The following is a 23837-nucleotide window of genomic DNA, read 5'->3' as shown; positions in this document are numbered from 1 at the left end:
TTGGTGTCAAGCTTTACCACCCTCCCAGGCAGGGCAGGGAAAGATGCTTCTTCCTTCAGGCTGGCAGTATGGTCAGTTAGTTGTCTGGTCAGCATTCTAACCCATTTGTTTGCACTTATCTAATCTCGTGCAAGAAAGGAAGGATAAAGAGTCTATTTATTTAGTATCCATTGATTAGTTAAAGCTGCCATGTGCCAGATGTCATTCAGAGCTCTGGGCGGGCATACAAAGGTGCACACAGCAGGTGAGCTTCCTAAGATGGTGTGAGGAGTTTATGGTCCAGTGGGAGAGACGGTATTGACAAGTAAGCCTGCAAACCCATGTGTAAGTGCCATTTCATGGAACAGAGGAAAACAGTCCAATACCTTGAAGGAAGGAGACATACCTATATGTGTAGCCTCAAGGAATAATTCTCTGCAGAAGTTAAGATTAACTGAAGGCCCTAAAGAAGGACTTGGGTGAAAACTAAAGGGAGAGTAGGGTGGGAAAGACTACGTATGGGAAAGTTTATGCTACATCAAGGGAGCAAAAGAAGGCCAGAGAGAGACAGTGCAGCCTGGTGAAGGCAGAGGCAGGTCGGCAGCGCGTGGGAATTACGGCGGATTAATACCCAGAAGACGTGCCTGTGTGCTAATCCCCGGAACCTGTGATGGGACTGTGTGAAGGGAAGGGCTTTGTAATCAGCACTAAGATCTTAAGATGCGACAACCCTGAAATGTTTAGGTGGGCCCGAAGTCCAGTTGCAAGAACACTTGAAAGAGAAACAAGGAAGACGGGGGCAGGTCCTGGGCATCCACACATGGAGATGGGGTGGAGATGGGCTGACGGCTCGCAGGGCAGGAGGGAGGCTCCAGAAGCCGGAGCTCCCAGATTTCTTAGCAAATAAACTTGTATTGTTTCAGACTTCCTCATTCGTGGTAATTTGTTGCAGTAGCCTGCCTCCGAAACTGAGCTGAGGGAGTTAGTTCTGAGAGCTGTGGAACTGTTAAAAGGTTTTATTTTTCAGCTTTTATTTTTTTATTGCATATGTTCACAGTACATAATGGTTATATTCCCTGCAGGGAGTTGATGTATGCACATAATACATCCTGCTTATACCTCAAGAAGGTTACTGTGACTGCTCTGTGGAGACCGAAATGTTGGTGAAATCACTGAGGAGCTATGACAGCAGGAGGTGACAGTGGTTCCCATCGGGAGGGTCCTCAAGCTGGAGTGGTAGTCTGGCATGAGAGAAGTTAAGGAGTTACAGGCACTTAGATGATATTTCAAGCCATGGTAAAGGATTCGGTAACCTGGGAAGTGACAGCAAATGGCCCATGTCTGAGACCCGAATAGCTCCAAGCTTTAGATCGCAAGACGAGATGGTAAAAGAATCTTAAGAAGAAATAATCAGAAAGAGGAAGAAAAGCCATGGCATAGAGTGTCACGAAATGCCAGAGCTAGAGTGGGGCAGAAATGTTGAAGAGAGAGGAGAAGGTACTGAGTAGTCGTTAGAGCGGGAGGGAGCTAATAGAGATCTGCGTACCATTTTCCAGTGTAGACCACACGGCTAATTATCCGTCTTCACGGCTTTGGATCCGTCAGTGGGGGAGGAGGGACATGTAAAGCCATCAGAATTTTGCAGTGAAGATTTGATGAGAAAAGGGAAATGCTAGGGGCTGGATGTATGTGTCAGAGGCACGTTAGAAACAAAGTAGATAAGAAGAAGTCCTCGATGGAGAACATGGGTCAGTGAATTGGACTTTTGGCTAACAGTGGAAGCTACTGAGCAGGATATGGATAAAGAAAATAAGTCGTCACCATGGGTCTTGATTAATGATTTGGGGTGTAAATGTTGAGGTCTGCTGGTGACAAGATCTGGGATGTGACCGTGCAGTGGGTTACTTCGAGGCGTGGCAGCAAAGCCTTCTGAAAGGCTCGTTTCCCCTCAGTCTGAAATGTTCACCGCCTGTTGCAGCCTGGCTGAGTGCTTGTCCTGCAGGGTTCGCCTTAGAAGGCAGCTGACCACTGTGTCCAAGGTGAAGTCAAGGTTTTCACCACGACTTCCTACTTTATCTTTCATGTTTCTTAGCACAATTTGCAGTTACAAACTGGGTATTTCAAAATAGGTAATTCAGAAGATTTTTAAACATCCCAACACAAAGAAATGCTGTGTCTGCGGGGACAGTTATACCAGTTACCCTGAACTGATTATTACACATTGTATACATGTTTCTTAGTGCCCTTGGATACTTACAGTTACTATGTATCCACTTGAAAGATATGTTGAAACAATAAAATTATTTTTGTGTTTTGTACAAGGGATCTAGTTGCCAGCTTCCCACTTGAATTTCTACTCCTAATTTAGAGACTGTCAGTTTTGAGTACTGCCCCCTGTTCCCACCATGCCTTACCTGTCACAGAGGTCCGATGCATGCTGGATGAGTGAGGAATGCTAGCGGTTGGAACAGAGGAAGAAGACTGAGGCGAAGTGTGGAAGAGAATGGATGATTCCTGCTTGAGAGGGTTTCGGGGAAACTGTTCCCAAGCACAGTAGTTCAGGTTTACCATGTTGAGGAGCAGGGGCTTCCAGAAAGCAGAGTGTTGGCTACACTGGCGACCAGCCAGTGGGGATTCCTCTGGCTTGCAGGGTGCTTCTGGAGAGGAGAAGAGGGGTAGGACAGGGCTACCGAACATATTCAGAGTACTCTGGGAGTAGAGGTTTGCACAGAATGATGCCCACACAGGCATAAACTTGTGGTTATGATTGGAGAAAGGTGGAGCGTGGTGGGTTCCCTCCCCATCTGGGCTCTTGGGCTTCATAGGCTGGTTGGGAAGTGATGCAGAGGAGGAGGATGGCAGGTAACCGCCGCTTACCCGTGTTTTCATCCTTATCTATGGGTGTGGAAAGGCCAGCAGTCTGCCCAAAACTGTACAGCTGGTAAACGGCCGATGGGGCTGGGCGCTGCTACTTTAAACTCGGGTTCTAAAGCTGTAGTCTCTTCTGTTACGGTAGTCACTCTCTCCTAGACATCCACGTTCGAGTTTCAACAAGCATTAGGAGTTTAAAAGTATTTCTACCCTGCTTTGCAGGGTGAACTGTGCTTTAGAAGTCTCAGCTTAAAAGCATGTGATTTTAACCGATGCGTCTGTCACTTCTAAATCCTTATTTTCCTTCAAGGTCACTCCATTGTTGACGCAACTCTGTATAATGTGTGGAGTGTTAAGAAAATGAAATCAATGAGGGTAAAGAACAAGTCATTCTCTCTTTTTTTAAACCTGAATACAAACAATAAAATTTAGAATTTTAAAGTTAGTTTTCCTGCAGTGAAACTATAATAAAAGTCTGCCAAAATTTGATTTTCTTTTTTTTTAAATTTTATTTAAAAGGAAAAAGAGAAAAACACAAAACAAAACAAAGCGGTGTAAGGGTACAAGTAATACAGAACTACAAAAAAAAAAAAAGTAAGAAATCACCAAAATTTGATTTTCAATTATTGTTCTTAATGGCAACCTGTGTAGTACTTCTTTTAAGTTTCTCTTGTTATAGCTTAAAAAATCACTCTACACTGTTCCTTGAAGAATGTCTTAACTTTCCTAGAAATATGCATTTCTAACAATGTCCCCAATAGTTCTTTTGGAGATAATCCATAAATTCCCAGTGCTCTGAGAAACACTTGCTTATAGGTTAAAGGCCAAGCTTTGGAGTCCGATAAAATTGGATTAAAAATCAAGCTGTATCACTTTCCATCTCCACAGCCCAGGCAGGCACTTTCCCTCTCAAGGTTTCATTTCTTTATCTATAAAATAGTGACAGTGATATTTACCTCCCTTGTGAGAATTAAAGAATGCTTGTGGAACACTTAGGAGTATTGGCCTATAATAATAACTCAGAACAGGTTTGCGCTATGAATATTGCCCTTCTTCAAAGACTGTCGAATTGAATAAATTAAATTCAGTTTCTCCAGATTGTCATTACTAAAGATTATTTTTGGCACCCAAAGCTCCTTTAGACCCTAGTTAGACTAGAAAGTTAATGACATAATATCAGCTAGAAAGAGAAATGCTTAATTATTTCCTCACTTGGAGCAGAGGAATTGTAAATTAGTGCCATCACTTACTTGTATTACTGCACGGTGACTGGAGAGGGTGAACTAATTCTGACAGTATGGAAGTGTTAAATTTGTCTAGTTCAGGTTGGAATTCTGTAACTTTGTTGTGCAGCCCTTTCCCTCCCTGTCATCTGGGTTTATAAATGTGTGTGCCTAGGGATTACATTTCAATTTTCCTTTCTTAAAGTGTTTATAAGAACTCCTTTTCATTGATTTCTTTAGACGAGTTCTTTGTTTATTTTTCCATTCAGAAGGCAATCCAGTGTTTCTTTGGTGATCCAAAAGCCAGTATAAAACTGGAAATGAGATAGAAAGTTAAGTCATGACATTGTCAAACTGGAAAACTGTGTTTAATCAAGTAATTTTAATAGGACTAGTGGAAATCAAAAGCATACAGAGGGTTTTCTGAAATAATTTGAAAAATCTAAAGATTTCTATCTGATGGTAATCTGAATGATTATGTGTCGAATGAAAACATCTGAAAGAATATAATTCAAATGTACAAGGTTACATAAAATACTATGTTATGGACATAGTCTCCTCTTCCTCCTCTTTCTCTTCCTCCTCTTCCTTCTTTTTAGCAGATTCTAATATATGTAGTCTTTAACTCACTCAGTAATTTTTCTAGGAATTTGTCACAGTGTATATTTGCGGAGGGAAATGACATGTGTACATCATAGCATCAATTTTTTTTTAAAAAAACATAAGGCTACAGATATCCTAAATAGGGTAGACTGGTTAAATAATTTAAGGTATAGCTGCACAACGAAGTACTATACAGCTGTGGAGAAGACTAAAGCTAATTTCTTCTCCTGCTTTGACAATAATTGGTGCCCGAAAGCAGCTGGAAGCCTAAGCAGAATGTATGCAGTATTATTTTCAGGCATCGAGCTATGGAGAGTTATAAAACGTGGCGCTCGCAAGAAGGGATGCACAGCTCGGCTCCACGGTTGCCTGGACTTTCTCACTGCCTTTCCCGCGGCGCAGCACCGCAAGCTGAAGCAGGGTCAGCCAGGCTCGGCATGGAGACAGACATCAGGGTTCTGAGCTCTGAATGTTAACTTTTTATTAGTGCATATTAATTTTACAAAATGTTGGTTTTTATTGGCATTTTCATACACATGTGTAGCCTGTTTGGGTGTTTGTAGTTTTTTTTTTTTTTTACCTGTTTAAAAAATTATACTTTCTTTTGTGATGCTGGGAATGGAACCCAGGGCCTTCCCCATGCTGGTCCAGCGCTGCCCCTCAAGCCACAGGCCTGACTCCTCGCTCTGACTGTCGAGACTGAAATCTGTGTGGCGGGGCTTCTGAGAAGTTGCTAAGCAGAGTAGGCACATAAGAGTGTGTGTGTGTGCGTGTGTCTGTTAGGTGGGGAGAGGGGTCTTCATCATTTCTTTTGATTGAAGGCCAAGCATTGTGTATGTAGGGGAGATTAATCCATTTCTGAGGGCAGATCCCTTATGACCCAAAAGCATCTTAAAGGCCCGACCACCTCTTAACACTATTTCACTTGGGACCACGCCACAACAGAATTTTGGTAAAGACAAACCACCGAGTAGTAAAGTGGCATTTTGATTCTAATTTCACTGCAGATGGTTCAGGAAAAAAATGCATATACAAAAGTATGTGAGGGGTTGGGGATTTAGCTCAGTGGCATAAGCGCCTGCCTTGCAAGTATGTGGTCTTGAGTTCGGTCCCGGGTACCGGTCCAAAAAAAAAAAAAAGTATGTGAGAGAAAATGACAAACCAAATGCAAATTACAGACTCTAGGGTAGAGAATGTGTGGAGGTTTCTTTTTATTTTGCTGTAAGCTTTAAATTATAAAAAATTACTAAAAATAGAAGGGGAACAGAATAAGGTAACTGTTTAGCAAAATGTGATCTGCAATATATTTTATTCTAAATGAGCAGAATAAGGGAAAATGGAGAGGTAAGTACAGATGAGGAAGTATAGTATGTTACCACTGATGTAAAACAGGTGGAGTGATTGAAGTGGGTTACAGTGCTGCAAACCTGGAGTCCCAGCTCTGGAGAGATCAAGGTAAAAGGATCTCAAGTTTGAGGACAATCTGGGCTAATAGCTCAACCTGGACCACTAAATGAGACCGTGTCTCAAAGAAACAAAAACGTAAGAATGAAAACACCCATTTATATAAGCACATAGAGGGTGTCCCAAGAAAACAGGAATGCAGGTGTTAAGATTTGTGTCTAAATGTCTCTCCAAAGCCTCCCACAGCTATGGAGGCCGGCTTCTAGAATTTGTAGTTGATTGATGGTTCAGTGCTGGGATTGTGGATGTGCCTGCTACAACCCCCTAGAACTGGTGACCTCACTACAATATAAGGGACAGGAAGAGTCTTTTGCACACTCCTTCCTTTTGCTCTTACTGCTTTTGCTGTTTTCCACCGCCATGAACTGTTGCCCCTGAGCCGCGCCACCCTGCCTGCAGCCAGCTGATTACGAACCGAAACCTCCTCAAACTGTGAGCTAAATAAACCTTCCCTTCCTTAATTTTGGGCGTTGGGTATTTTGTCTCAGCAACCAGAGAAAAATAACCAAGATAGCAAGTTACTGCTAGGAAGGAATACCAGATGGCCAACGCATAAAAGGTTTTTCTACAGTACTCTTGTAGTATTCGAATTCTGTATCAGATTCATATTATTACAAGACAAATAATTGAACAAATTTCACAAAAAAAGGGAAGCAATACCATTTCTTTTTAAAAAACACTTTTGACAGAGCAAACCTCTAGATAACCTTAGCTGATTTTAGTTAAATCGGTAAGTGAGAATGCTGGGATTGACTAAAGTTACTGATACTTAAAGTGACACAAAAACCACTGGCCTTTAGAACCTTGTAGAGAGAAACATGTCTCATTAGCACTTTCTGCCTTCTCACCTTCAGAGACAGTGTAACTGAGGCTTTGTTTTTTTTTTCTTGAATCCTAATAAGGATTTCTTGAAGCAATGTAATATATATAATTATACAGAAAGAAAATATAACTATCTTCTAGGTTAGTAGATTTGCTAGCTAATATTTTCCTTAACTTCCTCTCTGTTTGACATATTATCTTCAAAAAGCCCAGCTGGACAGTGAATGCTGCAGACCTTGACATTTTAAATTGTGTGGTAATATTTATATAGGGTGTGTCCTGTGGAAACTTTGAAAGCAAATCTAAGTTGACACAGCACACCACTGATATCAGTAACCAAATGCTTTCTTAGTATTGGTGTTGGTGGTTGGTGGAACAGTTGCTTTAAGAAAGATTACGAAAATCTGGAGGCAAATTTGATACTAGTTTTCCTAATTTTTAGTAAAATTATATTGATAGTTTTTACATCTGAGTAATTTCCCTCCTCTGCTGATTGTTTTTCCAAAATTTAGAAGAAAATATAGAGAGTATTCTGAGCCACCACCATATTGGGACATCTCTGCTTTAGGTGTGACATAACTGTAGGTCTCTGCAAAGAGGTCTCCCCTCACCTGCGTCTGATTTTGTAGTTTGTTACCTCACCCACCACACTGTACAGGGAAAACCTGTCTCTGGTCTCCAGGTGACTCTGTGGGTCTTCCTACTGGAAGTGTCCAATTCAAACTTACTGTGTCCCAAAATAAACTTGATTTGTACCCCATGCTCCCCTATCCCCAAACCCCTCTTTTCCGGTCTTTTTCATCTCATTGAAGGACATAAGATTTACCTGGGTACCATTCCAAAGGCTTGGCATCTTTCTGTCTCTCTTTCTGTCCCTCCAGTCTGCTTCATTAACAAGCCTCACAGGTCCTTCTTTACATGGACGGCGCAGGCTCCCTTCTCCTGACTGGGTTGTTCCAGTACCTGAGAAGTGACTCCCTTCTCCAGTTCTGCCTCTCTGCCCCATGTATATTTTCTATGCAACAACTACACTGTTTTTTGAATTTTTCTAAGTGTTTTATTGAGGAATTGAATATATTAAAATGTGTACAAATCACAATTTACGATTTATTATATTTTCACAATGGGTCATACTCATGGTTTTTTTTTGTCTTTCTGAGACAGGGTCTTGCTCTGTGGTTCAGGCTGGCCTTGAGCTCCCTTTATAGCCCAGGCTGGTCTTGAACTTGCAGCAATCCTCCTGCCTCAGCCTCTCGAGTGCTGGGATTATAGGCGTGAACCACCACGCCCGGCTTTTTTTTTTTTTTTTGTTTTGAAGGTAGTAAAAATACAACAGAACAAAGCCAATCGAGACAATCCAATGAAATTGGTACAGAACTTCACAGCAGGATACTGGATAGTAGTAATAGGTACTATAGTATATCTTGTTATCTTCACAATAGTTGTCCAGTCAATTAGGTATGGAGAAATCAAACCAAAAACAAAATTGTAAAACCAATTGAAAGAGTATTGAATAGAGCAAAACAAACATAACAAAACAAAACAGTGAAAACAACCTTTGCCTTCAAACAAAGTAGAAGGAAATCCCCTATATTTGCTATATTGCATATGGTCATCCTCCCAAGAGATGCTCAGACCTCTGTCCCCCGTTGCTATGGGGGGGCGGGGGAGATGTTTGATTCTCAGCCCTCCTGCTGGTAGGCTCACGTGAGCCGCTGACTGGTTCTCCTGGCTCACGCCAGGGGTGCTTACCAAGAGGGCAGGTGAATTGCTTTCTTGTGCAGCTGCCTAAGTTCCACCATGGCCGGATCTCAGGAGCACTGGTTCTCTTCCTGGCCCATGCCAGGGGCAGGTCACACTCATTTAACTAACATCAGGAGCAAGAAACCCAACATTGTAATACAGCCATAGGTTTTTAGCTTTGTATTATTACTATGATGAAATGGCATTAATGATGCCTCCCCTACTATACTGTGATTCTTCAAGAGAAGGAATTATGTATATTATGTATTATGTATATTTACTTTTGCATATTTTGTTGGCATAGAGTCTGAAGTATAATGCATAGATTATTTTTTATTGTTTTGTGTACATTAGCCCCAGATAGATCATACCCTGATATAAATATTTTATAATTTGATCTGTAGTGGACCATCTTCTCTTTATACTGTTTTTTTTCAAGGGGGAAAATGCCAGGGAGCCTTTATGGTGACACAGTGTGCAGACTCAGATTCTGAAGTGAACTCTTTGTCCTGAGTAGTGAAATGAGAAAGCCATGTAGACATGGTTGCCGCTCCATCTGTTCAAAAACCAATACAAAATGAGCTATTCAGTTTTCCTGGTATGTAATCATTTGAAGACGTGAATAATTCTACAGCTCTGGTGTTAGTTGGCAACAAAAGTGGTCATGACATATCATGCACATCGTGGGGAATAATATGTCATAGAAACAAGCGTTGCTGCATGTGGTCAGCATCAGTGGATTTGTCAACCACTAAGAGTGATGCTCTGAGTACAGACACATGTGACGAAGTGATTTCCTTTAATGTAGTCACTGGCACTCTGTGTGGTCACATTGTTTCTTTTCAAAAACTCCAGAGGGGTGTCTTCTAATTCAAGGTGCTTGGTCTCCACGTGGTGAAGCACTTTTGAAGGATTCATGGCTTCACTGGGTAGTAGTTGGTCACCACATAATATACAAAGCAGGCAGGAGAATGAGAATCGTGTGTTAGACTGAATCTGTAATGGAAGTAGGTCTCGGTATTTTCTTTTACAAGCAGCTTCCTTTTTGTTAATGGTCTCAGAGCCTCCCACTAACTCATCACCAGGTCTTTCCCCCTTTCAAAGAAGTTCTCCGGTGACATTTTTTACTCGCCTTTTAGGATTAGCTTGTGGGCTTACCAAAACTGTGACTGAGACAAGTGTGCAGAGAAGTAAATTAGGATAACTAGAAGCGGTAAATAAAATACGAGGTGGGCCACACACAGGCCAAAGTGTCAGGTTCTCACTTAAAACCTGCCACCAGATGCAGCTTGTCATTTGCCCCTTACTGATAGGGTTCCGAGTCTGCAAACAATTGATTTATTATGGTCTCTGCAGTCAACCTCTTTGCTTATGTTCGTCTGTGTCTGCAGCTGCTCCCCAGTGCTAGCGTCACCACCTCACTTGACTTCATCCGACAGTAGCTTCTCCTGAGGAGCACTCGGCCTAGGTCGCTGGGGTGCACAGTTCACAGCAAGGCTCCGGCTCCTGTCGGGATGAAATGGCTGCACCACTGTGCTGTGACAGGACTCGGAGCTCCGGTGGTCACGTGAGTGACGGGGAGCAGCTGTGATTACAGATGAAGCTTTGCCTGCCCTCCTGGCTGCCAGTCACCTCCCATGGTGGATCCTGGTTGCTGACAGGGCACCAGACACCTCTGGACTAAGTCCGGAAGAATTTTACATGTTGGCTGGAGAACTTGGAAGATGTCAGTAGCTTATAAAAACCAAGGTCTATTTTTCCTGTAACAATGATATTACATGTATTTTAGGTTTATAAAATTGTATTTTTCAGCATTTTATATCCTACAGTTAGTGAATCTCTTTGACTTAATTTCTCTTATGGCTTTTCTGAGGCCACATGCAAGTCAGATTTGGTTTTTAGGAAAGAATTAGATCTGTTTTCCATTTGCTTATATGTTAATTTTTTGTCAAAACATGTTTGTTTGTCATCTCTTAAATCTTTAAAACTACTATCTGACATGTATGATTCTTTGATTAATCATCAAATGTCATAAAATTGCTAAGAAAAAGAACTGTTTATTTTCACAGTATTAGAAGTTGAATCCAGACGTTCACACTGAGTTGAATCCCCAGCATTGTTTTTTTTTTGAGACATTTCATGCTAAGTCACCAGCTTTCCCAGGCTAGGCTCAAGATCTTCCTGTCTTAGTCCCCCAGAATGCTGAGATTACAGACATGTGCCACCAAGCCTGTCTAGAAAGAGACTTTTAAAATCCATCTACAAAAGCATGTCTGGATTAATTGAAAAAATTAGAATATAGTTAGTAGATTAAAGTATGGCATCTGTGATTAATTTTCAAAGCTGGCTCCATGCTAGGGTTTCTAAGAGAAAATTCTTCTTTGGAAAAACACACTGACCCATTTAGGAATAAAGGTGACATGAGTTGCAAAATTTATTCCAAAGTGGTTCAGGAAAACAAATTATGTGGGTGTGAATAGAGAGAGAACCACAGAGGAAATTTCAACTAATAGGGCAAAGCATTCACTGGTAGATTTGAGTAAAGAGCATATTAGTGTTATTTGTACTAGTTTTATTACTTCTATAAGTGAATTTTTTTCTACATGGAGTTTCCTTTTTAATTCTGTCATTCATCCCTTTCAAAAAAAGAAAACAATGTAATACTCAAGACACAGAGGTTAACCTCACAGTCGCACAGGGTGGAAAACAGAACCTCCTCTCAAGTTCCCGTGGGCTCTGGTATATTCTGCTACCGTGTTCTAGTAAATAGTAACTAGAATGCTGGGGCCAGTGAATCTGCTGTGTGATTTCACAGAACACAACCAAGCCGGCAGATCTGTGTTCAAATGCCTTTTAAAAAGTGTTTTTGCTCTCGCCTGGTCAGCCTTCTGCTTCTGCCTCTCAGTTTTGGGAACACCTTGTCATTTGATGTGCCGTCCACTGTCGTGAGATATGCCCGTTTGCATTTTAACAAACAGTGGTTTTGTTCTTCTGTTTCTCAATAGTTACTGCCTCTTGGGACACCTTTCTCATGCTATGGAATTTGAAGCCACAAACTAGAGCTTACAGATATGTGGGTCACAAGGATGTTGTAACCAGCGTGCAGTTTTCTCCACATGGAAACTTACTGGCCTCTGCCTCCCGAGACAGAACCGTTAGACTCTGGATGCCTGATAAGTAAGAGAAAAAACATTTGCCATGCTTCGGGTGTAGACATGTGGAAGAAGGATGGAGTTGACAGCTCCCACGCACTCCTTGGGGGAAGACCTTAGTTCCTGAGTCCCATACAAGGTGTACTGCCCTTGTTTAAAGTCAAACTGTTTCATACACGGTTTTCCTCACTTTTGCTTTGTCTTCTTTTAGAAAACTGTTTCTAGCATGGAAATAACACATAATATGTCTCACATTTTGGGTTTTTGGTGGGGAGAGTGGTGGTAGTGGTTTGGCAATCTCTTTGTAAATCTGATGTAAGCTTTATATTGTCTCCTTATGGATACATGTTGGCAGAAATCAGGATTTAGTTTATCAGCCTCCTAACATCCATTCATCTGTCCTTGGGGAGTCTTTAGATTCTATTGAAAACCCCTGTAACAAAACTGGTTTCTGATTGGTGTGATTTCGGGGGCCTCTAGCATTTTCTTGTTAAAGAAAATTTCTGATAAAGTATGAATCATGGCTTTTTTATTGCATTTGTTAAGGTAACATCCTGTTATAACAGATCCCTATGAAATTTTTTTCAAACCCTACCCAATGATTTTATGTAGTCATTGATTTTTTAAAAATTTCTAAGTATGTAGGGGGCTGGGGATTTAGCTCAGCGGCATAAGCGCCTGCCTTGCAAGCAGGCAGTCGTGAGTTTGATCCCCGTTACCGATAAAAAAGGAAAAAGACAAAAAAAAAAAAACATTTCTAAGTATGTAAATTTTCAACTATACATGAAAAGATGAATGTGACTTGCTCATTATACTTATGGACCAGTTTCAGTTGTTCTTAGAATTCTGCCAATATTTTTTAATCCAATCCCTACACTGTTTTTACTGGTGTATTTTTAAATAAAACTCATACATCATATCATTTCCCTCTGTAAGTACTTCAGAGGATAGGAATTTGGGCATTTTTCTTGATTCTGTTGTGGCAGGATTTGATTTGTAGCGTGTGGCTAACAGGCCGGGCACTTCCAAATGAAAGACTGCTCCCTGGCCGATCCTCTGCCATGGGCACCTTTCTGCCACCATCCAAGGGAAAAGTCTTACTTTTATCCTGATGGTAGTAAAAACTATTACAGACAAGCAACTTGTAATAATACTCACGTGCTTGACATTAAGAAGAGAATCGTAAAGGGGAAGAGACTGGTTTGAGGTTCAAGAGGAAAGCATGTACCAAAATCCTTAACTTTGGGAATTTAGGGCTAACTCGTTGCTTTTTGTGCATTTTTGCAGAGCTAGGAATAATGCCCAGGCCTTGCATGTGAGGCAGGTGCTATTCCGAAAAGCTATGTCCCCAGCCCTGGGTTTTGTTTTTTTGCTATTTTTAATCTTCAGTACACTGCTCAGTCTCCCATTACTGAATCAAGGAAATGTCCATAAACAAACTGTATAAGGGTGGAGGAGCGAAAGGCACACTGAATCATTAGTTTGCTTTGGCCAGTCTAACTGCAGTGACTAGTGTGTGCAGACGTCTCTGGTTCCCTTTCTAAATCACACCATGATGGGGCAGGGCAGTAGCGGAGCATAGCAATGAGAAGGAAGCTGACGTGTGAATGGTCAGTTATCAGTCACTTCGTAGTAATCCCCAAAACTTAGTAGCTTCATGCAATCACCGTCATTTCTCACAGTTTTATTGGTTGTCAGATGGTCCTTCTCCCTGTTTGGTGCTCACTGAGATTGCCCATGCAGCCTCACTGACCTGGCAGATGGGCCACTCAGTCCCGGGGCCTCGCTTATTCCTGGGCAGGGATGCTGCTCCTGGCTGGGACACTTTGGTTTGCCATGTGCCCTCCCTCCAGCAGGAGGACCCGACTGGAATCTGACCATGTGGCAGCTGGATTCCAGGAGCACAGAAGCAGAAACTGCTAGAGCTATTAAAGACTAGACTTGAAACATGCAGTGTCATCTGCCACATTCCCTTGGTCAGAGAAAGTCGAACCACCAGCCCAGATAAAAGGAGAAACCAGTTAGGCAGCAGCAAACACCAAGCACTCCTACCTTGGTTTCTTTTATGCTTTCTTTCTTTTGCGGGGGGAATTGAACTCACAATCTCATGCTTGCCAGGCAGGTGCTTAAGCCGCTGAGCCAAATCCCCAGCCCTTCTATGCTTTCTTGCTGAGAAAGGACCCAGTGGTTAGGAAAGCAGAGGGCCTTTCAAGAAAAGGCAAGTGAAATAGCCAATGTGTGCGTGAAAAGTAGAGCCACAGATCAGGGCGGGTGTTAGTGATGTGGATCGGCTGTGTCCTGGCTTCCTGTTCATTGCAGATGCGAGGCCTCTTCAGTTTCCTCTAGATCTTATGCTTGAATTCAGGCCACACTACACTCCTATATCGGGTCCTGACCTAGATCCCCAGTCTCCCAAACGAGTGTGCAGCAAAGGCTTAAATAAAATGAGACAAGTGGTATGTGTTTAGGGCTCCAGGAGGGCCAAAACCCTTTAGGTGAGTTCGAGACTCAGAGGGCTAAGGACGGAGACTTCTCTGGACCACCCATAGTTATTAGGTCCAAAACAAGGGGCAGGGAAACTGAGGAAAAGAGGGGATGAGCAGGACTTTGGGAGTCATTCAAAGACTTCTTCAGGTAGTAAATTATGCCAATTTAGGAGAACCATCTTATCTCTGTGACGACATTTATGGTAGAGGTGGACTGCAGGAGGAAGGTCCCTTCAGTAATCTTTATTTACTTAATTAGTGTTGGAGCCAAGATGTCCGAAGCTGTGGCCTTTTCTTGCCCTTTGAGGTATCTCTGGCCTCGCAGGCCACTTCAGGTCTCAGCCAGGACCAGTGATTCAGAGGTTCACTTACTATGATCGGCTCCCATTGCCAGGCAAGGGGCGGAGGCCTAGGACAGACTCACAGATCAACATAGAAAGCCAATTAGTGAAATTTAAATCCTGCTCACTGCCACTTCATAGTGGTCTCCAACACTCCTGATTTCTATTCAATAAAAACTCTCCCTTGAGACCTTATTTAACTAGTCCTAAATGTTCCTTCCTAATTCTCTTGTAGTGCTGATTTTAGCCACTTCTGACGTATTATCATATATCATGTAATGGAGACCAGTGATAAAGTCACCCTTGCCTTCTGCAGGGCACTGGAAGGGAGAGCCAGGTTGGATCTTAGAACCTTTAGTTATTGATTCTTCCTAGATGAATACATTGTCATTCCTGTCTTCAATACTTAGTGTTTAATAGGAGAAAAACCAGGTCTGTGATTTTTAAAGTCTGTGTAAGGTAGCGAAGTAAAATTACTGTAGGAGACAGAGCGTGATTAAGCCTGCGTGGCTCTGGGGAGGGGGAAATAGTTCAGCCCCGGGAAGTCTAAGTGCAAAGGCTTGGGTGCTTTTAAAGCACTGTGGCTGTTCTGAGTACAAAGTCCAGCGCAGTGGGGGATCCTTGAGCGGAGGTTGGGCGTTGTCCTTAATGTTGGAGGGAGGGAGCGGGGACACGTGTGCGCCTGGAATTACACTCTAGCAGGTGATACGCATGGTATGTAGGTGACCGGAGCAGGGTAAATGATAAGAGCAGTGAGACCAGTTAAGAGGCTTTGCAATAATCCGGATGAAGGCTGTTGAGGAAAGCAGAGCCGGGATAGAAAGAGGAGGCTTATTTAAAAGACATTTAGAAAGCAGCAGCAGCGTGGGGTTTACTGAGTTGGTGGATGTGAGACAGAAGAAGAGGGAGGAGCTGAGTGTGACATCCAGGCTCTTGGCTTGGAGACAGGAGGCTGTCGCTCTTACTCACGAATACAGCAAATACAGGATGGGGTGCAGGTGTATGGGGCGCCTGAGTGAGCCTCTGAGAGTCGAAGACAGGTGTATGTGGATCCCTAAATTCTTCCACCTGGTCTTTTTTAAACAGTTACGGCAATTTTCCCTATAAGGTATCAACTACATAAATATAATTTTCTAAATGAGAAATTGCTAAGGGCTGGATAGAGTGTAAAATAAAAATGCCGTCAGAACTTAGGAACACTAACAAAGTACTGTTTTCCAGACATCACCTTGCAACTCCAACACTACTGAGCCTGCTCCTATTTTAACAGTTTTTCTGCTTCTAAATGCCTCGTGTTACTTTCTCCATATGTTTTAGTTATTTTTTTTTCCTCGCTAACCAAGAAAAAAAGTTTCTGAATGTCAAAGTGCAATCTGTTTTTCTCTACGTACCCTAAGTTTTGTTTGCGAGGGTCTGAATGGGCCTACAAGGTGAGCAGGGCCTACCATATGGATGGGCCAGGCTCTCTGTTTTTATTCCTGGTGGGTGGAAAGCGCGGGGGAAGAGGAAAGCAGGGTCAACAGGGACATCTGTGTAAAAGTGAATGCCCAAGACTGCTAGTCCACCCCTGCCACAGGACTGGCTTTAAAACACTGCCTTGGGGGCCACTGGTATCATCAATCTTGGCTTTTTATTGATTGCCATTTCGGGGAAACAAACAATAGGAATTTAAAATGTGTACTAGAGGACTTTTTCAAATTGTTTACCCAGCTTCCCGCTAAGTAGCAGCAAATGTTTGGGTGGGAACAACCAGGATGTTTCTTGTTAGGTATTAGTTGTGACTTTAATGACCCAAACCAGTATGGAAGCATTGTTGAAGAGTACAGTGTAAGAGCCTTCCCGAACTTACAAGAGAACCTGCTTTGTGTACACTGACTCAATATTGGTCATAATTAAGTGAATACTAATATTAAACTGTTTATTTCCAGGAGAGGGAAATCCTCAGAATTTAAAGCTCACACAGCTCCAGTCCGAAGTGTGGACTTTTCGGCCGATGGCCAGTATCTGGTTACAGCTTCTGAAGACAAATCCATCAAAGTGTGGAACATGTACCGCCAGCGCTTCTTGTACTCCCTGTACCGACACACACACTGGGTCCGCTGTGCCAAGTGAGTACGGGAAGTTTCACTGACACACCCCCTTTCCCTCCTGCCACAGCTCATGTTGCCCGTCACCTCCAGAACAGGGGCTGAGGACATATTTATTCACTCACCAGATCGTTCTTGAGTGCTTGCTGCGTGCTGGGATCAGTAGTGAACAATTCAGTCAAGCACCCCTGCTGTGGGTTCTCCTCCCTGGTGGCATTTTGATGACATTCAGTCGCTCTAACATGAGCACAGTGTGCCAGCAGTTAGGCCAGAAGTGGGACTGTGCCTCCCTGGGGCCAGGTGGGGACAGTGGACATTATGGAAAGGGTTGGATTCTAGACAGATTTTGAAATTACAGGCAGCCATACATATCTGTCATCGGGGAGCTCAACAATTAAAAACATACTGAATATCGGTCGATGTAGGCAAACAGAATGTTTTACTTACACTCTGATTAGTACTAGCTATTATATCCATCGTGTCCTATGTGCTTCTATAGCCTTCCCAGAAAAATGGAGGTGGTTCATAATAATTCTCAGGCCTCTGTATACATCAGTCAGTAGAGAGAATGATGTGACAGTCCTATCTAGAACCACATGACCTTGTCTAGAGCCAGTTTGGCATGCTGGTTAGCCAGCGGTCTTAGCTTCCCGTTGCTAGGCAAAATACCTCCCACCCACAAGTTAAAGGAGGAAAGGTTTATTTTGGCCCACATTTTGTGGATGCTTCAGTCCACAGTCAGCTGGACCCCGTGAAGGGTGCACGGCTGAGAAGCACAGCAGAAGGGAAACGGTGCATGACGTGACAGGTAGGAGGCTGCGAGCCTGCCTGCCTTCCTTCTTCCCCTTTTTATTTCATCCAGGCTATTAGCCTATTGGTTGGTGCCCCCACAACCGAGTGAGTCTTTGCTCTTTAGTAAGTCCATCATCCACCCCAGTTGTGCTAAACCAACCAGTGGGCTAATCCAGTATACGGCACCCACGATCCCAGTATGACACCCAGGATCCAGTATTGTGCATCCACGATGCAGTCACTCCCAGAAGTCCCATCTACGAGCACAAGAGGTTTAGGGGGAACCCCCGGACATAAGCCATAACACCTGTGTTTCCTACCTCTGAAGTATTAATGAAATGACGGTGGCCCACATGGTTTTTATTTTCTGCTAAGAAGAAATATTGTCAAGTTTTTCATATAAAAAAATTTTTCTTAGAAATAAACTCTAGGAGGTATTTTATTCACTGCCCTTCTACTTAATAATCTACATTTATATATAATACAATTTTTTAAAACTATAAGGCTAATGTAGGACAAAACAACTTATGAAAGTCTCCATAATATAAAATTTCAGTCTTACAAAGTCTTTTTTAAAACGCGCGTAGCCCTCTGTGTCTCATGTATCTGTATTAAATGCGTAAAAGACTGAATGTTGGCTTCCAGGAGCTTACTGTTCAATGGAAAATACAGGTTCCTGCACTGGCTGTTCTCCTGTGTTCTTGGTAGCCATGCCCACACTTCCCATGAGGATCCAGCCTTCCGCATGTTCCGCTCTGTGCTGTGGCTCACAAGACCCTGTCTTTTCTAGCAGTGAGCACGTAACCGTGTTGCCAATAGGAACAAGCATCTCTCTCCTGCACGAGTGAGTCCTGTTGGAAAGGCTGCTGGCCTTTGCTCTTTAGGCTTGTGAGGGATGCTTGGCAGAGAACTGACCCGAGAGCATGAGAGAGAAAATGTTGCAAGAAAACTGAGAGAGCAGCTGGAATGAAGAACTCCAAGGAGAAAAGGAAGCCTTGTATAACGCCAGCAGGCTCAGCAGAGTAGCCTCTGAAAGTCCATCCCCAGCTGGGAGTGTGTTTAGTTTTTAAGGCGGGAGATCAGAGAACCAGACGTGGGCGATTGGTGAAGTTTACAGCGCGCGTGGTGAAAGCTGTAGGAGCCGAGTAAGTGTAGGTCGTAGTACACGGAGGGGCGCGCACAGCTGCGTCTGTAAGATAAACCCCGGAGCAGACCGTTGTGATGCATGGCAGGCACTGTAGTGTGGACAGGTTGAAATTGCTAGTGTAGTAGAGGCATGAAAATATTCCCTTTTACTTTGTTTTCTCCCAAAAAACGTTGCTTGGGAGAGAGCCTGGTGCATTTCAGGAAAGTACATCTTGTCTCCAGGCGAGCCCCGTCAGCGCCATCATCCACCCCTCTGCTTTGGTTTCAGTGTCACAGGCCTTTGTGCAGAAATCTTTACAGCGTTCTCCCCGCTACAGATTCCCCTGCATCCCCGCCCCATTTCCTGTTGCTGCTTCTGTAAAAAGCAAATCTGGCCATGCTGTTTCTTGGTTTCAGACCCCTCAGGGACCCCTTTCTCTGGCAGGTGTGCCCTGCCTTTACTGCTACCTGTCCTCCTCTTGTCCCTTCACTGTCCACCTGACCGGGCCGTCTGTGCAGGGGCCGTCAAGCACGCAGCCCTCCCACACTGCTTCCGTTCCTGGGGCCCCGGCTTCTGCCCTTCCTGCTTTATATCTCGTCCACTAAGGAGGGCTCCGCACCCTCCAAGCTGGGCTTAGGGAGGTTCCGTGTCGTGCTGCTTAGGAGGTCCCTGGGTCAGCGTCTCTTGGTCCCCTCTCTTCCCAGATAGACTTTGAATTCCAAGTATTTTATTCCTATTCTGTTCTCTTGCTGGGCACCGGTCTGAACCTATGGATATGGGACAAAGTACAGGCAGACAGAATTCCTGCTCTCACGGAGCCTTCATTACTAAAGAGGGCCCCACGCTGGTGTATTAATACGTGCTCAGGAGAGACACAGAGAACGCTGGGGTTGGGCAGGGCTCTTTCCATACAGTGGTGCCAGAGTGACCTTGGAGCCAAGCCCTGACTGAGGTGAGGGAGCGGGAGAGGCGGTGTGAGGATCCCTGTTAGGTACAGGGTTGGGGGCCACAGAGGAATTCGGGGCTCTGAAGGAAAGGGACCTCTGCTGTCAGGTATCTTTGGTGGTGGTTTTCTCAGGCTTCTTCAGAGCAGAGTCATTTTTGTGGATCTGTTCAGCAGAATGAGGAGGACCATACGTGTGTGTGCCCGCAGAGACGTTTATGTGGCTTTGTTGCTTTCCTTGCCTGTTTTGGTTGACCCTTGTTCAGACTGAAAAGCTGCTTTCTCGGTGCACCTGGTATTTACAGAATTTATCTTGCTTTATCTTTTTTTTAAAATCAGTTGTGTCCTTACAACTTGGAATGAGTGATTCATGTGAAACTCTGCAGAGGCCTCTCGGGAGGAGTGCTCTTTGATAAAGCATTTGGTTTAACCTAATGTGGTTCTCCTCTGTTTCAGCAGCTTCCCACACATGTCTCTACAGCACAGTTACAGATTCTTTCTCCTACTTTACCATAATCTTCTCGGCTCATGTTACTGCGCTCAGAAGGAGAGGTGAGACAGGTGTCTGGTGGCTTCATTGGCCCCTCAGTCTCATTCTCCCAGAATCTTTGTGCATCTTCCCAAGAAGTTAGCTCTGATGAGGTGATGCTAATCCAGGACTCCCTTCCAGAAGTCTGCATGATTCAAAATCCTGTCATCCCTCTCTATCCAGAGGTGAGAAAGCCTCACCAGGAACTGAGTCATTACTTTATAAACTTAGCGGTCTGGAACATAAACCAGGTGCCAGTTTACTTCCTTACAGTGACAATGCCGACTGCCCAAGGATGTAGAGTTTTTCGGGTCTTGGTTAGGACAGGATCAGATATAATCAGAGAGCTGCTCCGTGAGCCTCTGAACTACAGCAAGGGTAGTTTGTTAAAAACTTTCCCGTAGTCATTGCCTGGTGTTTGGGTAGTTACACAAGCCCATCTCCTCCACATGTGCATTCCTAAAAGAGAGCTGCATGGTCAGGTCTGACAGTGAGACCTCTCTCGACAGGATGGAGTCATGCTTGCGTGGCCTCCTGCTTTACTGGGTGCCTCTCTCTTGTGTACCTGTCAGTGAGGCAGTACAGTTGACTGGCTTCAGCAGGGAAGCAGCACTTCTAGTTAGGAGCGTGTACTCCCTAGGGTATGCTTCTGGCCACATATCTTACCTCCCTGGGCCTCAGTCTGCACTTGTAAAGTGGGAACAATGGAAGTCCTTTCCTCATGCCATCATTATGAGGGTAAAGTTAAAGAATGTGAAGTGCCAATTAATACCAGCTGTTAACCACCTTCACATGCCAGTTGAAGTCACCTTGAGATGCTGTTGAAATGTTATCTTGCACATTCACACATAGGTTTGGGAATCGCTACTACAGATAACTACTCTCATGCATTGAATGTATTCTATGAATTTGACTATCAGAGAATAACTTTATTTCTAAGTGGTTGAGACTGCACTCTGCTTTTTAAATGGAGTTGATAGTCCATATTAGTTTACGATGCTAGTCCCGTACTTAGATTGAAGTCCCCTGGTCTGCTATTTTCTGTTTGTCCTATTTGTGTCTTGTTTCTCTACCCTCCTTTTCTTTTGGTCTCAGTATCCCATCTGATCTCCTCTACTGACATTTTAGCTTTACTCCGTGTCTTATTTCTGTGTTCAGGGGTAACCTCTGGCAGTTACAGAATGCATCCTCATTTAGCACAGTCTACTGGAGTTAATTTTATGATATTTTATATGTAACATTAGAACTTGCAAAAATGTATCTCCATTTACTCACTTTTGATGACTTCTACATATGATGTAACCCCACAACACGTTAAGCAGCCAGTTGTCTCTCTAGGAAAGTAACAAAGAAACGTCTTTTATGTTTATCTCCATATTTACCAGTTCTAACACTCTTCTTTGCATTTATCTGGGTCCAGGTATCCATCTGGTATCATTTGTTTAGCTTGAAAAACTTCACTTAGCACTTTTTATATTGCCAGTCTTCTGTTGATGACTTTTCTCAGCTTTTTGTTTGCCTTTAACTAGGATTTGCTGAGATACATAATTTTAGGTTCTTGCATAAGTTTTAGCACTTTGAACTTGTCATTTGCTATGGTCCATATATTAGATTCCAGAGAGACAGAGCCAATAATATTTATATACATACATATATTAGGAATTGACTCACATGATTGCAACAGCGGAGAAGGGTTACTCAACTGAAGTCCAAGGGCCTTAGAACCACGAACACTGAAGGTGTAACTCAGTCAACACTGAACACCTGTGAGCCCAGGACCTTGACCACTAGCATTGGTCCTGGGGATCAGAATCTGGAGAGCCCAGGCTTCTGATGTTCAAGACAGGGAATGACTGTTGTTCCTGTGCTCCAGAGGAAGGACCACTTTGCCTTCTCCTTTTGTCCTCTTAGGGTTCCTGGCAAATTCCATGATACACACTGAGGGCAATTTCCCATGCAGCCTACTCAGACCTACATACTTTCTGGAAATGCTTTCACAGACATCCCGAAGTAATACTTTTCCAGGTTTCAAAATATTCCTTAATCCAGTCCAGTTAACACCTAAAATTAACCATCTCTGTCTGAATACTTTCGTCCCCCAAAATCCATGTGTTGAAGTCTTGATCCCAGAGGTAATGCTACTAGGAAGCGGGGCCTTTGCAAGTGGTCAGATCCTGAGGCCAGAGCCCTCATGAATGGGATCCGTGTCCCTGTGAAGGAGGCCCCAGAGCGACTCCTGCCTTTTCCACCATCCGCGGACACTGAGAAGGTGCCAGCCGTCACCAGGCAACCCCACTGCACGCTTGGGCTTCCCAGTCTCCAGAGCTGTGAGAAGTAATTTCTGTTGTATACAAGCCACCCAGGCTGTAGTCTTCAGTTACTGAGCAACTTAGTCCAAATGGGCTGATGCATTTTTCCAGTCTCTTCAGATTCACTGGCTTTTTGCGTATGTGAAGGTAGAAGTCATTTTCACTGTTATTTTCCTGTATGTAATAATCATACTCTGCTGCTTTTCTTTTCTTTTCTTTTTTTTAGCAACTTGAACCTAGGAATGGTATTATATATTTTTATTTTAGGTCACTGAAGTGTTTGGATCTATGACTTGATATTTATTTTTCTTAATTTGTCATCTCCTTTTGAGACTGTAAATTCACATTTGACCACTTGATATTGTTACAGTATATTGCCTTTGTTCACTTTTTTTAAGCTGTTTTTTCCTCTGTGTAATTAGTTTGCACAGTTGCTACTGGCCTTTCCCTAAGCTCTGTGTGTGTGTGTGTGTGTGTGTGTGTGTGTGTGTGTGTGTTGTCCAATCTGCTGTTAAACCTAACGTACATTCCTCTGGTAAGATTCCCTGTAAGTCCATTCATGATGTGCACCTTTAAATCCTTAAACATGAGTGGGGCACATCTGGAGTCCCTGCTCTTTGGGAGGCTGATGCAGGAAGATGATAAATTGAGCCCAGGAGTGTGAGGCCAGCCAAGACTTTGTCACAATAAATAAATAAATAAATAAATAAATAAATAAATGAATAAATTCCTTGAACATATTTATAATCATTATTTCACAATCTCTGCCTGCTAATTCCAACATCTCTGCAGTGTCTAGGTGAATTTTTTCTTCTTTATACGTCCTGTGTTAGTCTTTTTGTATTGTATGCTCAACTCTTGCAAAATATTTGAGAATACAGATTGTGCTATTGTTTTCTAAAGAGTTTTAGTCTGATAAGAAAACTTTCCTCTGGCACAGCCAGAATTTGTTGACACTTGGATTATTTTGCCTTTGTCAGATGGATTTAGAATAGTCTTTACTCATGGCTTATAGGGTCATTTGGCTGTTACTAGGATCTCAGCTATATACACCTGGGAAGTTCAGCAAAGTCGGGACGGAATGAACCATCGCTCCGTCCTGTGTAAGCTCTGTCACCTTTGTTTAGCTCATAGCCTCCCAGGAGTTGTTCTCTGCCAAGTCTGATTGCCCTGCACCCAAGCAGCTTTGTTGGACTTCGGAGGCCTCCTGGAGAGCAGTTTCAGGGTTCTATTCTCTATAGTTCCTCTTTCACATCTTAGCCTCCAAATTCCATTCCTTTCAATTCCAGCACCCCTGAATGGATTTGTTCCTTTGCCCAGTGTGACTGCTGTCTTCTCCCTGTAGCATAGCTTGGAAAGTGCTCCCA

The 23837-nt window shown here is 43.3% G+C and overlaps 1 protein-coding gene across 5 annotated transcripts in view; it reads left to right on the top strand.

Moving 5' to 3' along the window:
* The window catches only part of Poc1b (POC1 centriolar protein B), an 84054-nt gene that overhangs the window by 7508 nt on the left and 52709 nt on the right, over window positions 1–23837 (top strand). For 4 of the 5 annotated variants that reach the window (XR_010049400.1, XM_013159252.2, XM_013159253.2 and 1 more), the window contains 2 exons: window positions 11711–11882; window positions 16613–16792. Coding sequence is in view for 4 of the 5 variants with exons in the window: in XM_013159252.2 (XP_013014706.1) it covers window positions 11711–11882; window positions 16613–16792 (352 nt within the window). In the remaining variant the exon portion in view is untranslated. The remainder of the gene's footprint in view (window positions 1–11710; window positions 11883–16612; window positions 16793–23837) is intronic. The other variant, XM_063255281.1, reaches the window with a different exon arrangement.

This window comes from Cavia porcellus, unplaced genomic scaffold, assembly GCF_034190915.1.
Source record: "Cavia porcellus strain 051 isolate PalLab524CR breed Dunkin Hartley unplaced genomic scaffold, mCavPor4.1 scaffold_8, whole genome shotgun sequence".
NCBI lineage: Eukaryota > Metazoa > Chordata > Mammalia > Rodentia > Caviidae > Cavia > Cavia porcellus.
Note: the sequence above shows the minus strand (reverse complement) of the source record. Positions and strands in the feature narration are given on the sequence as shown.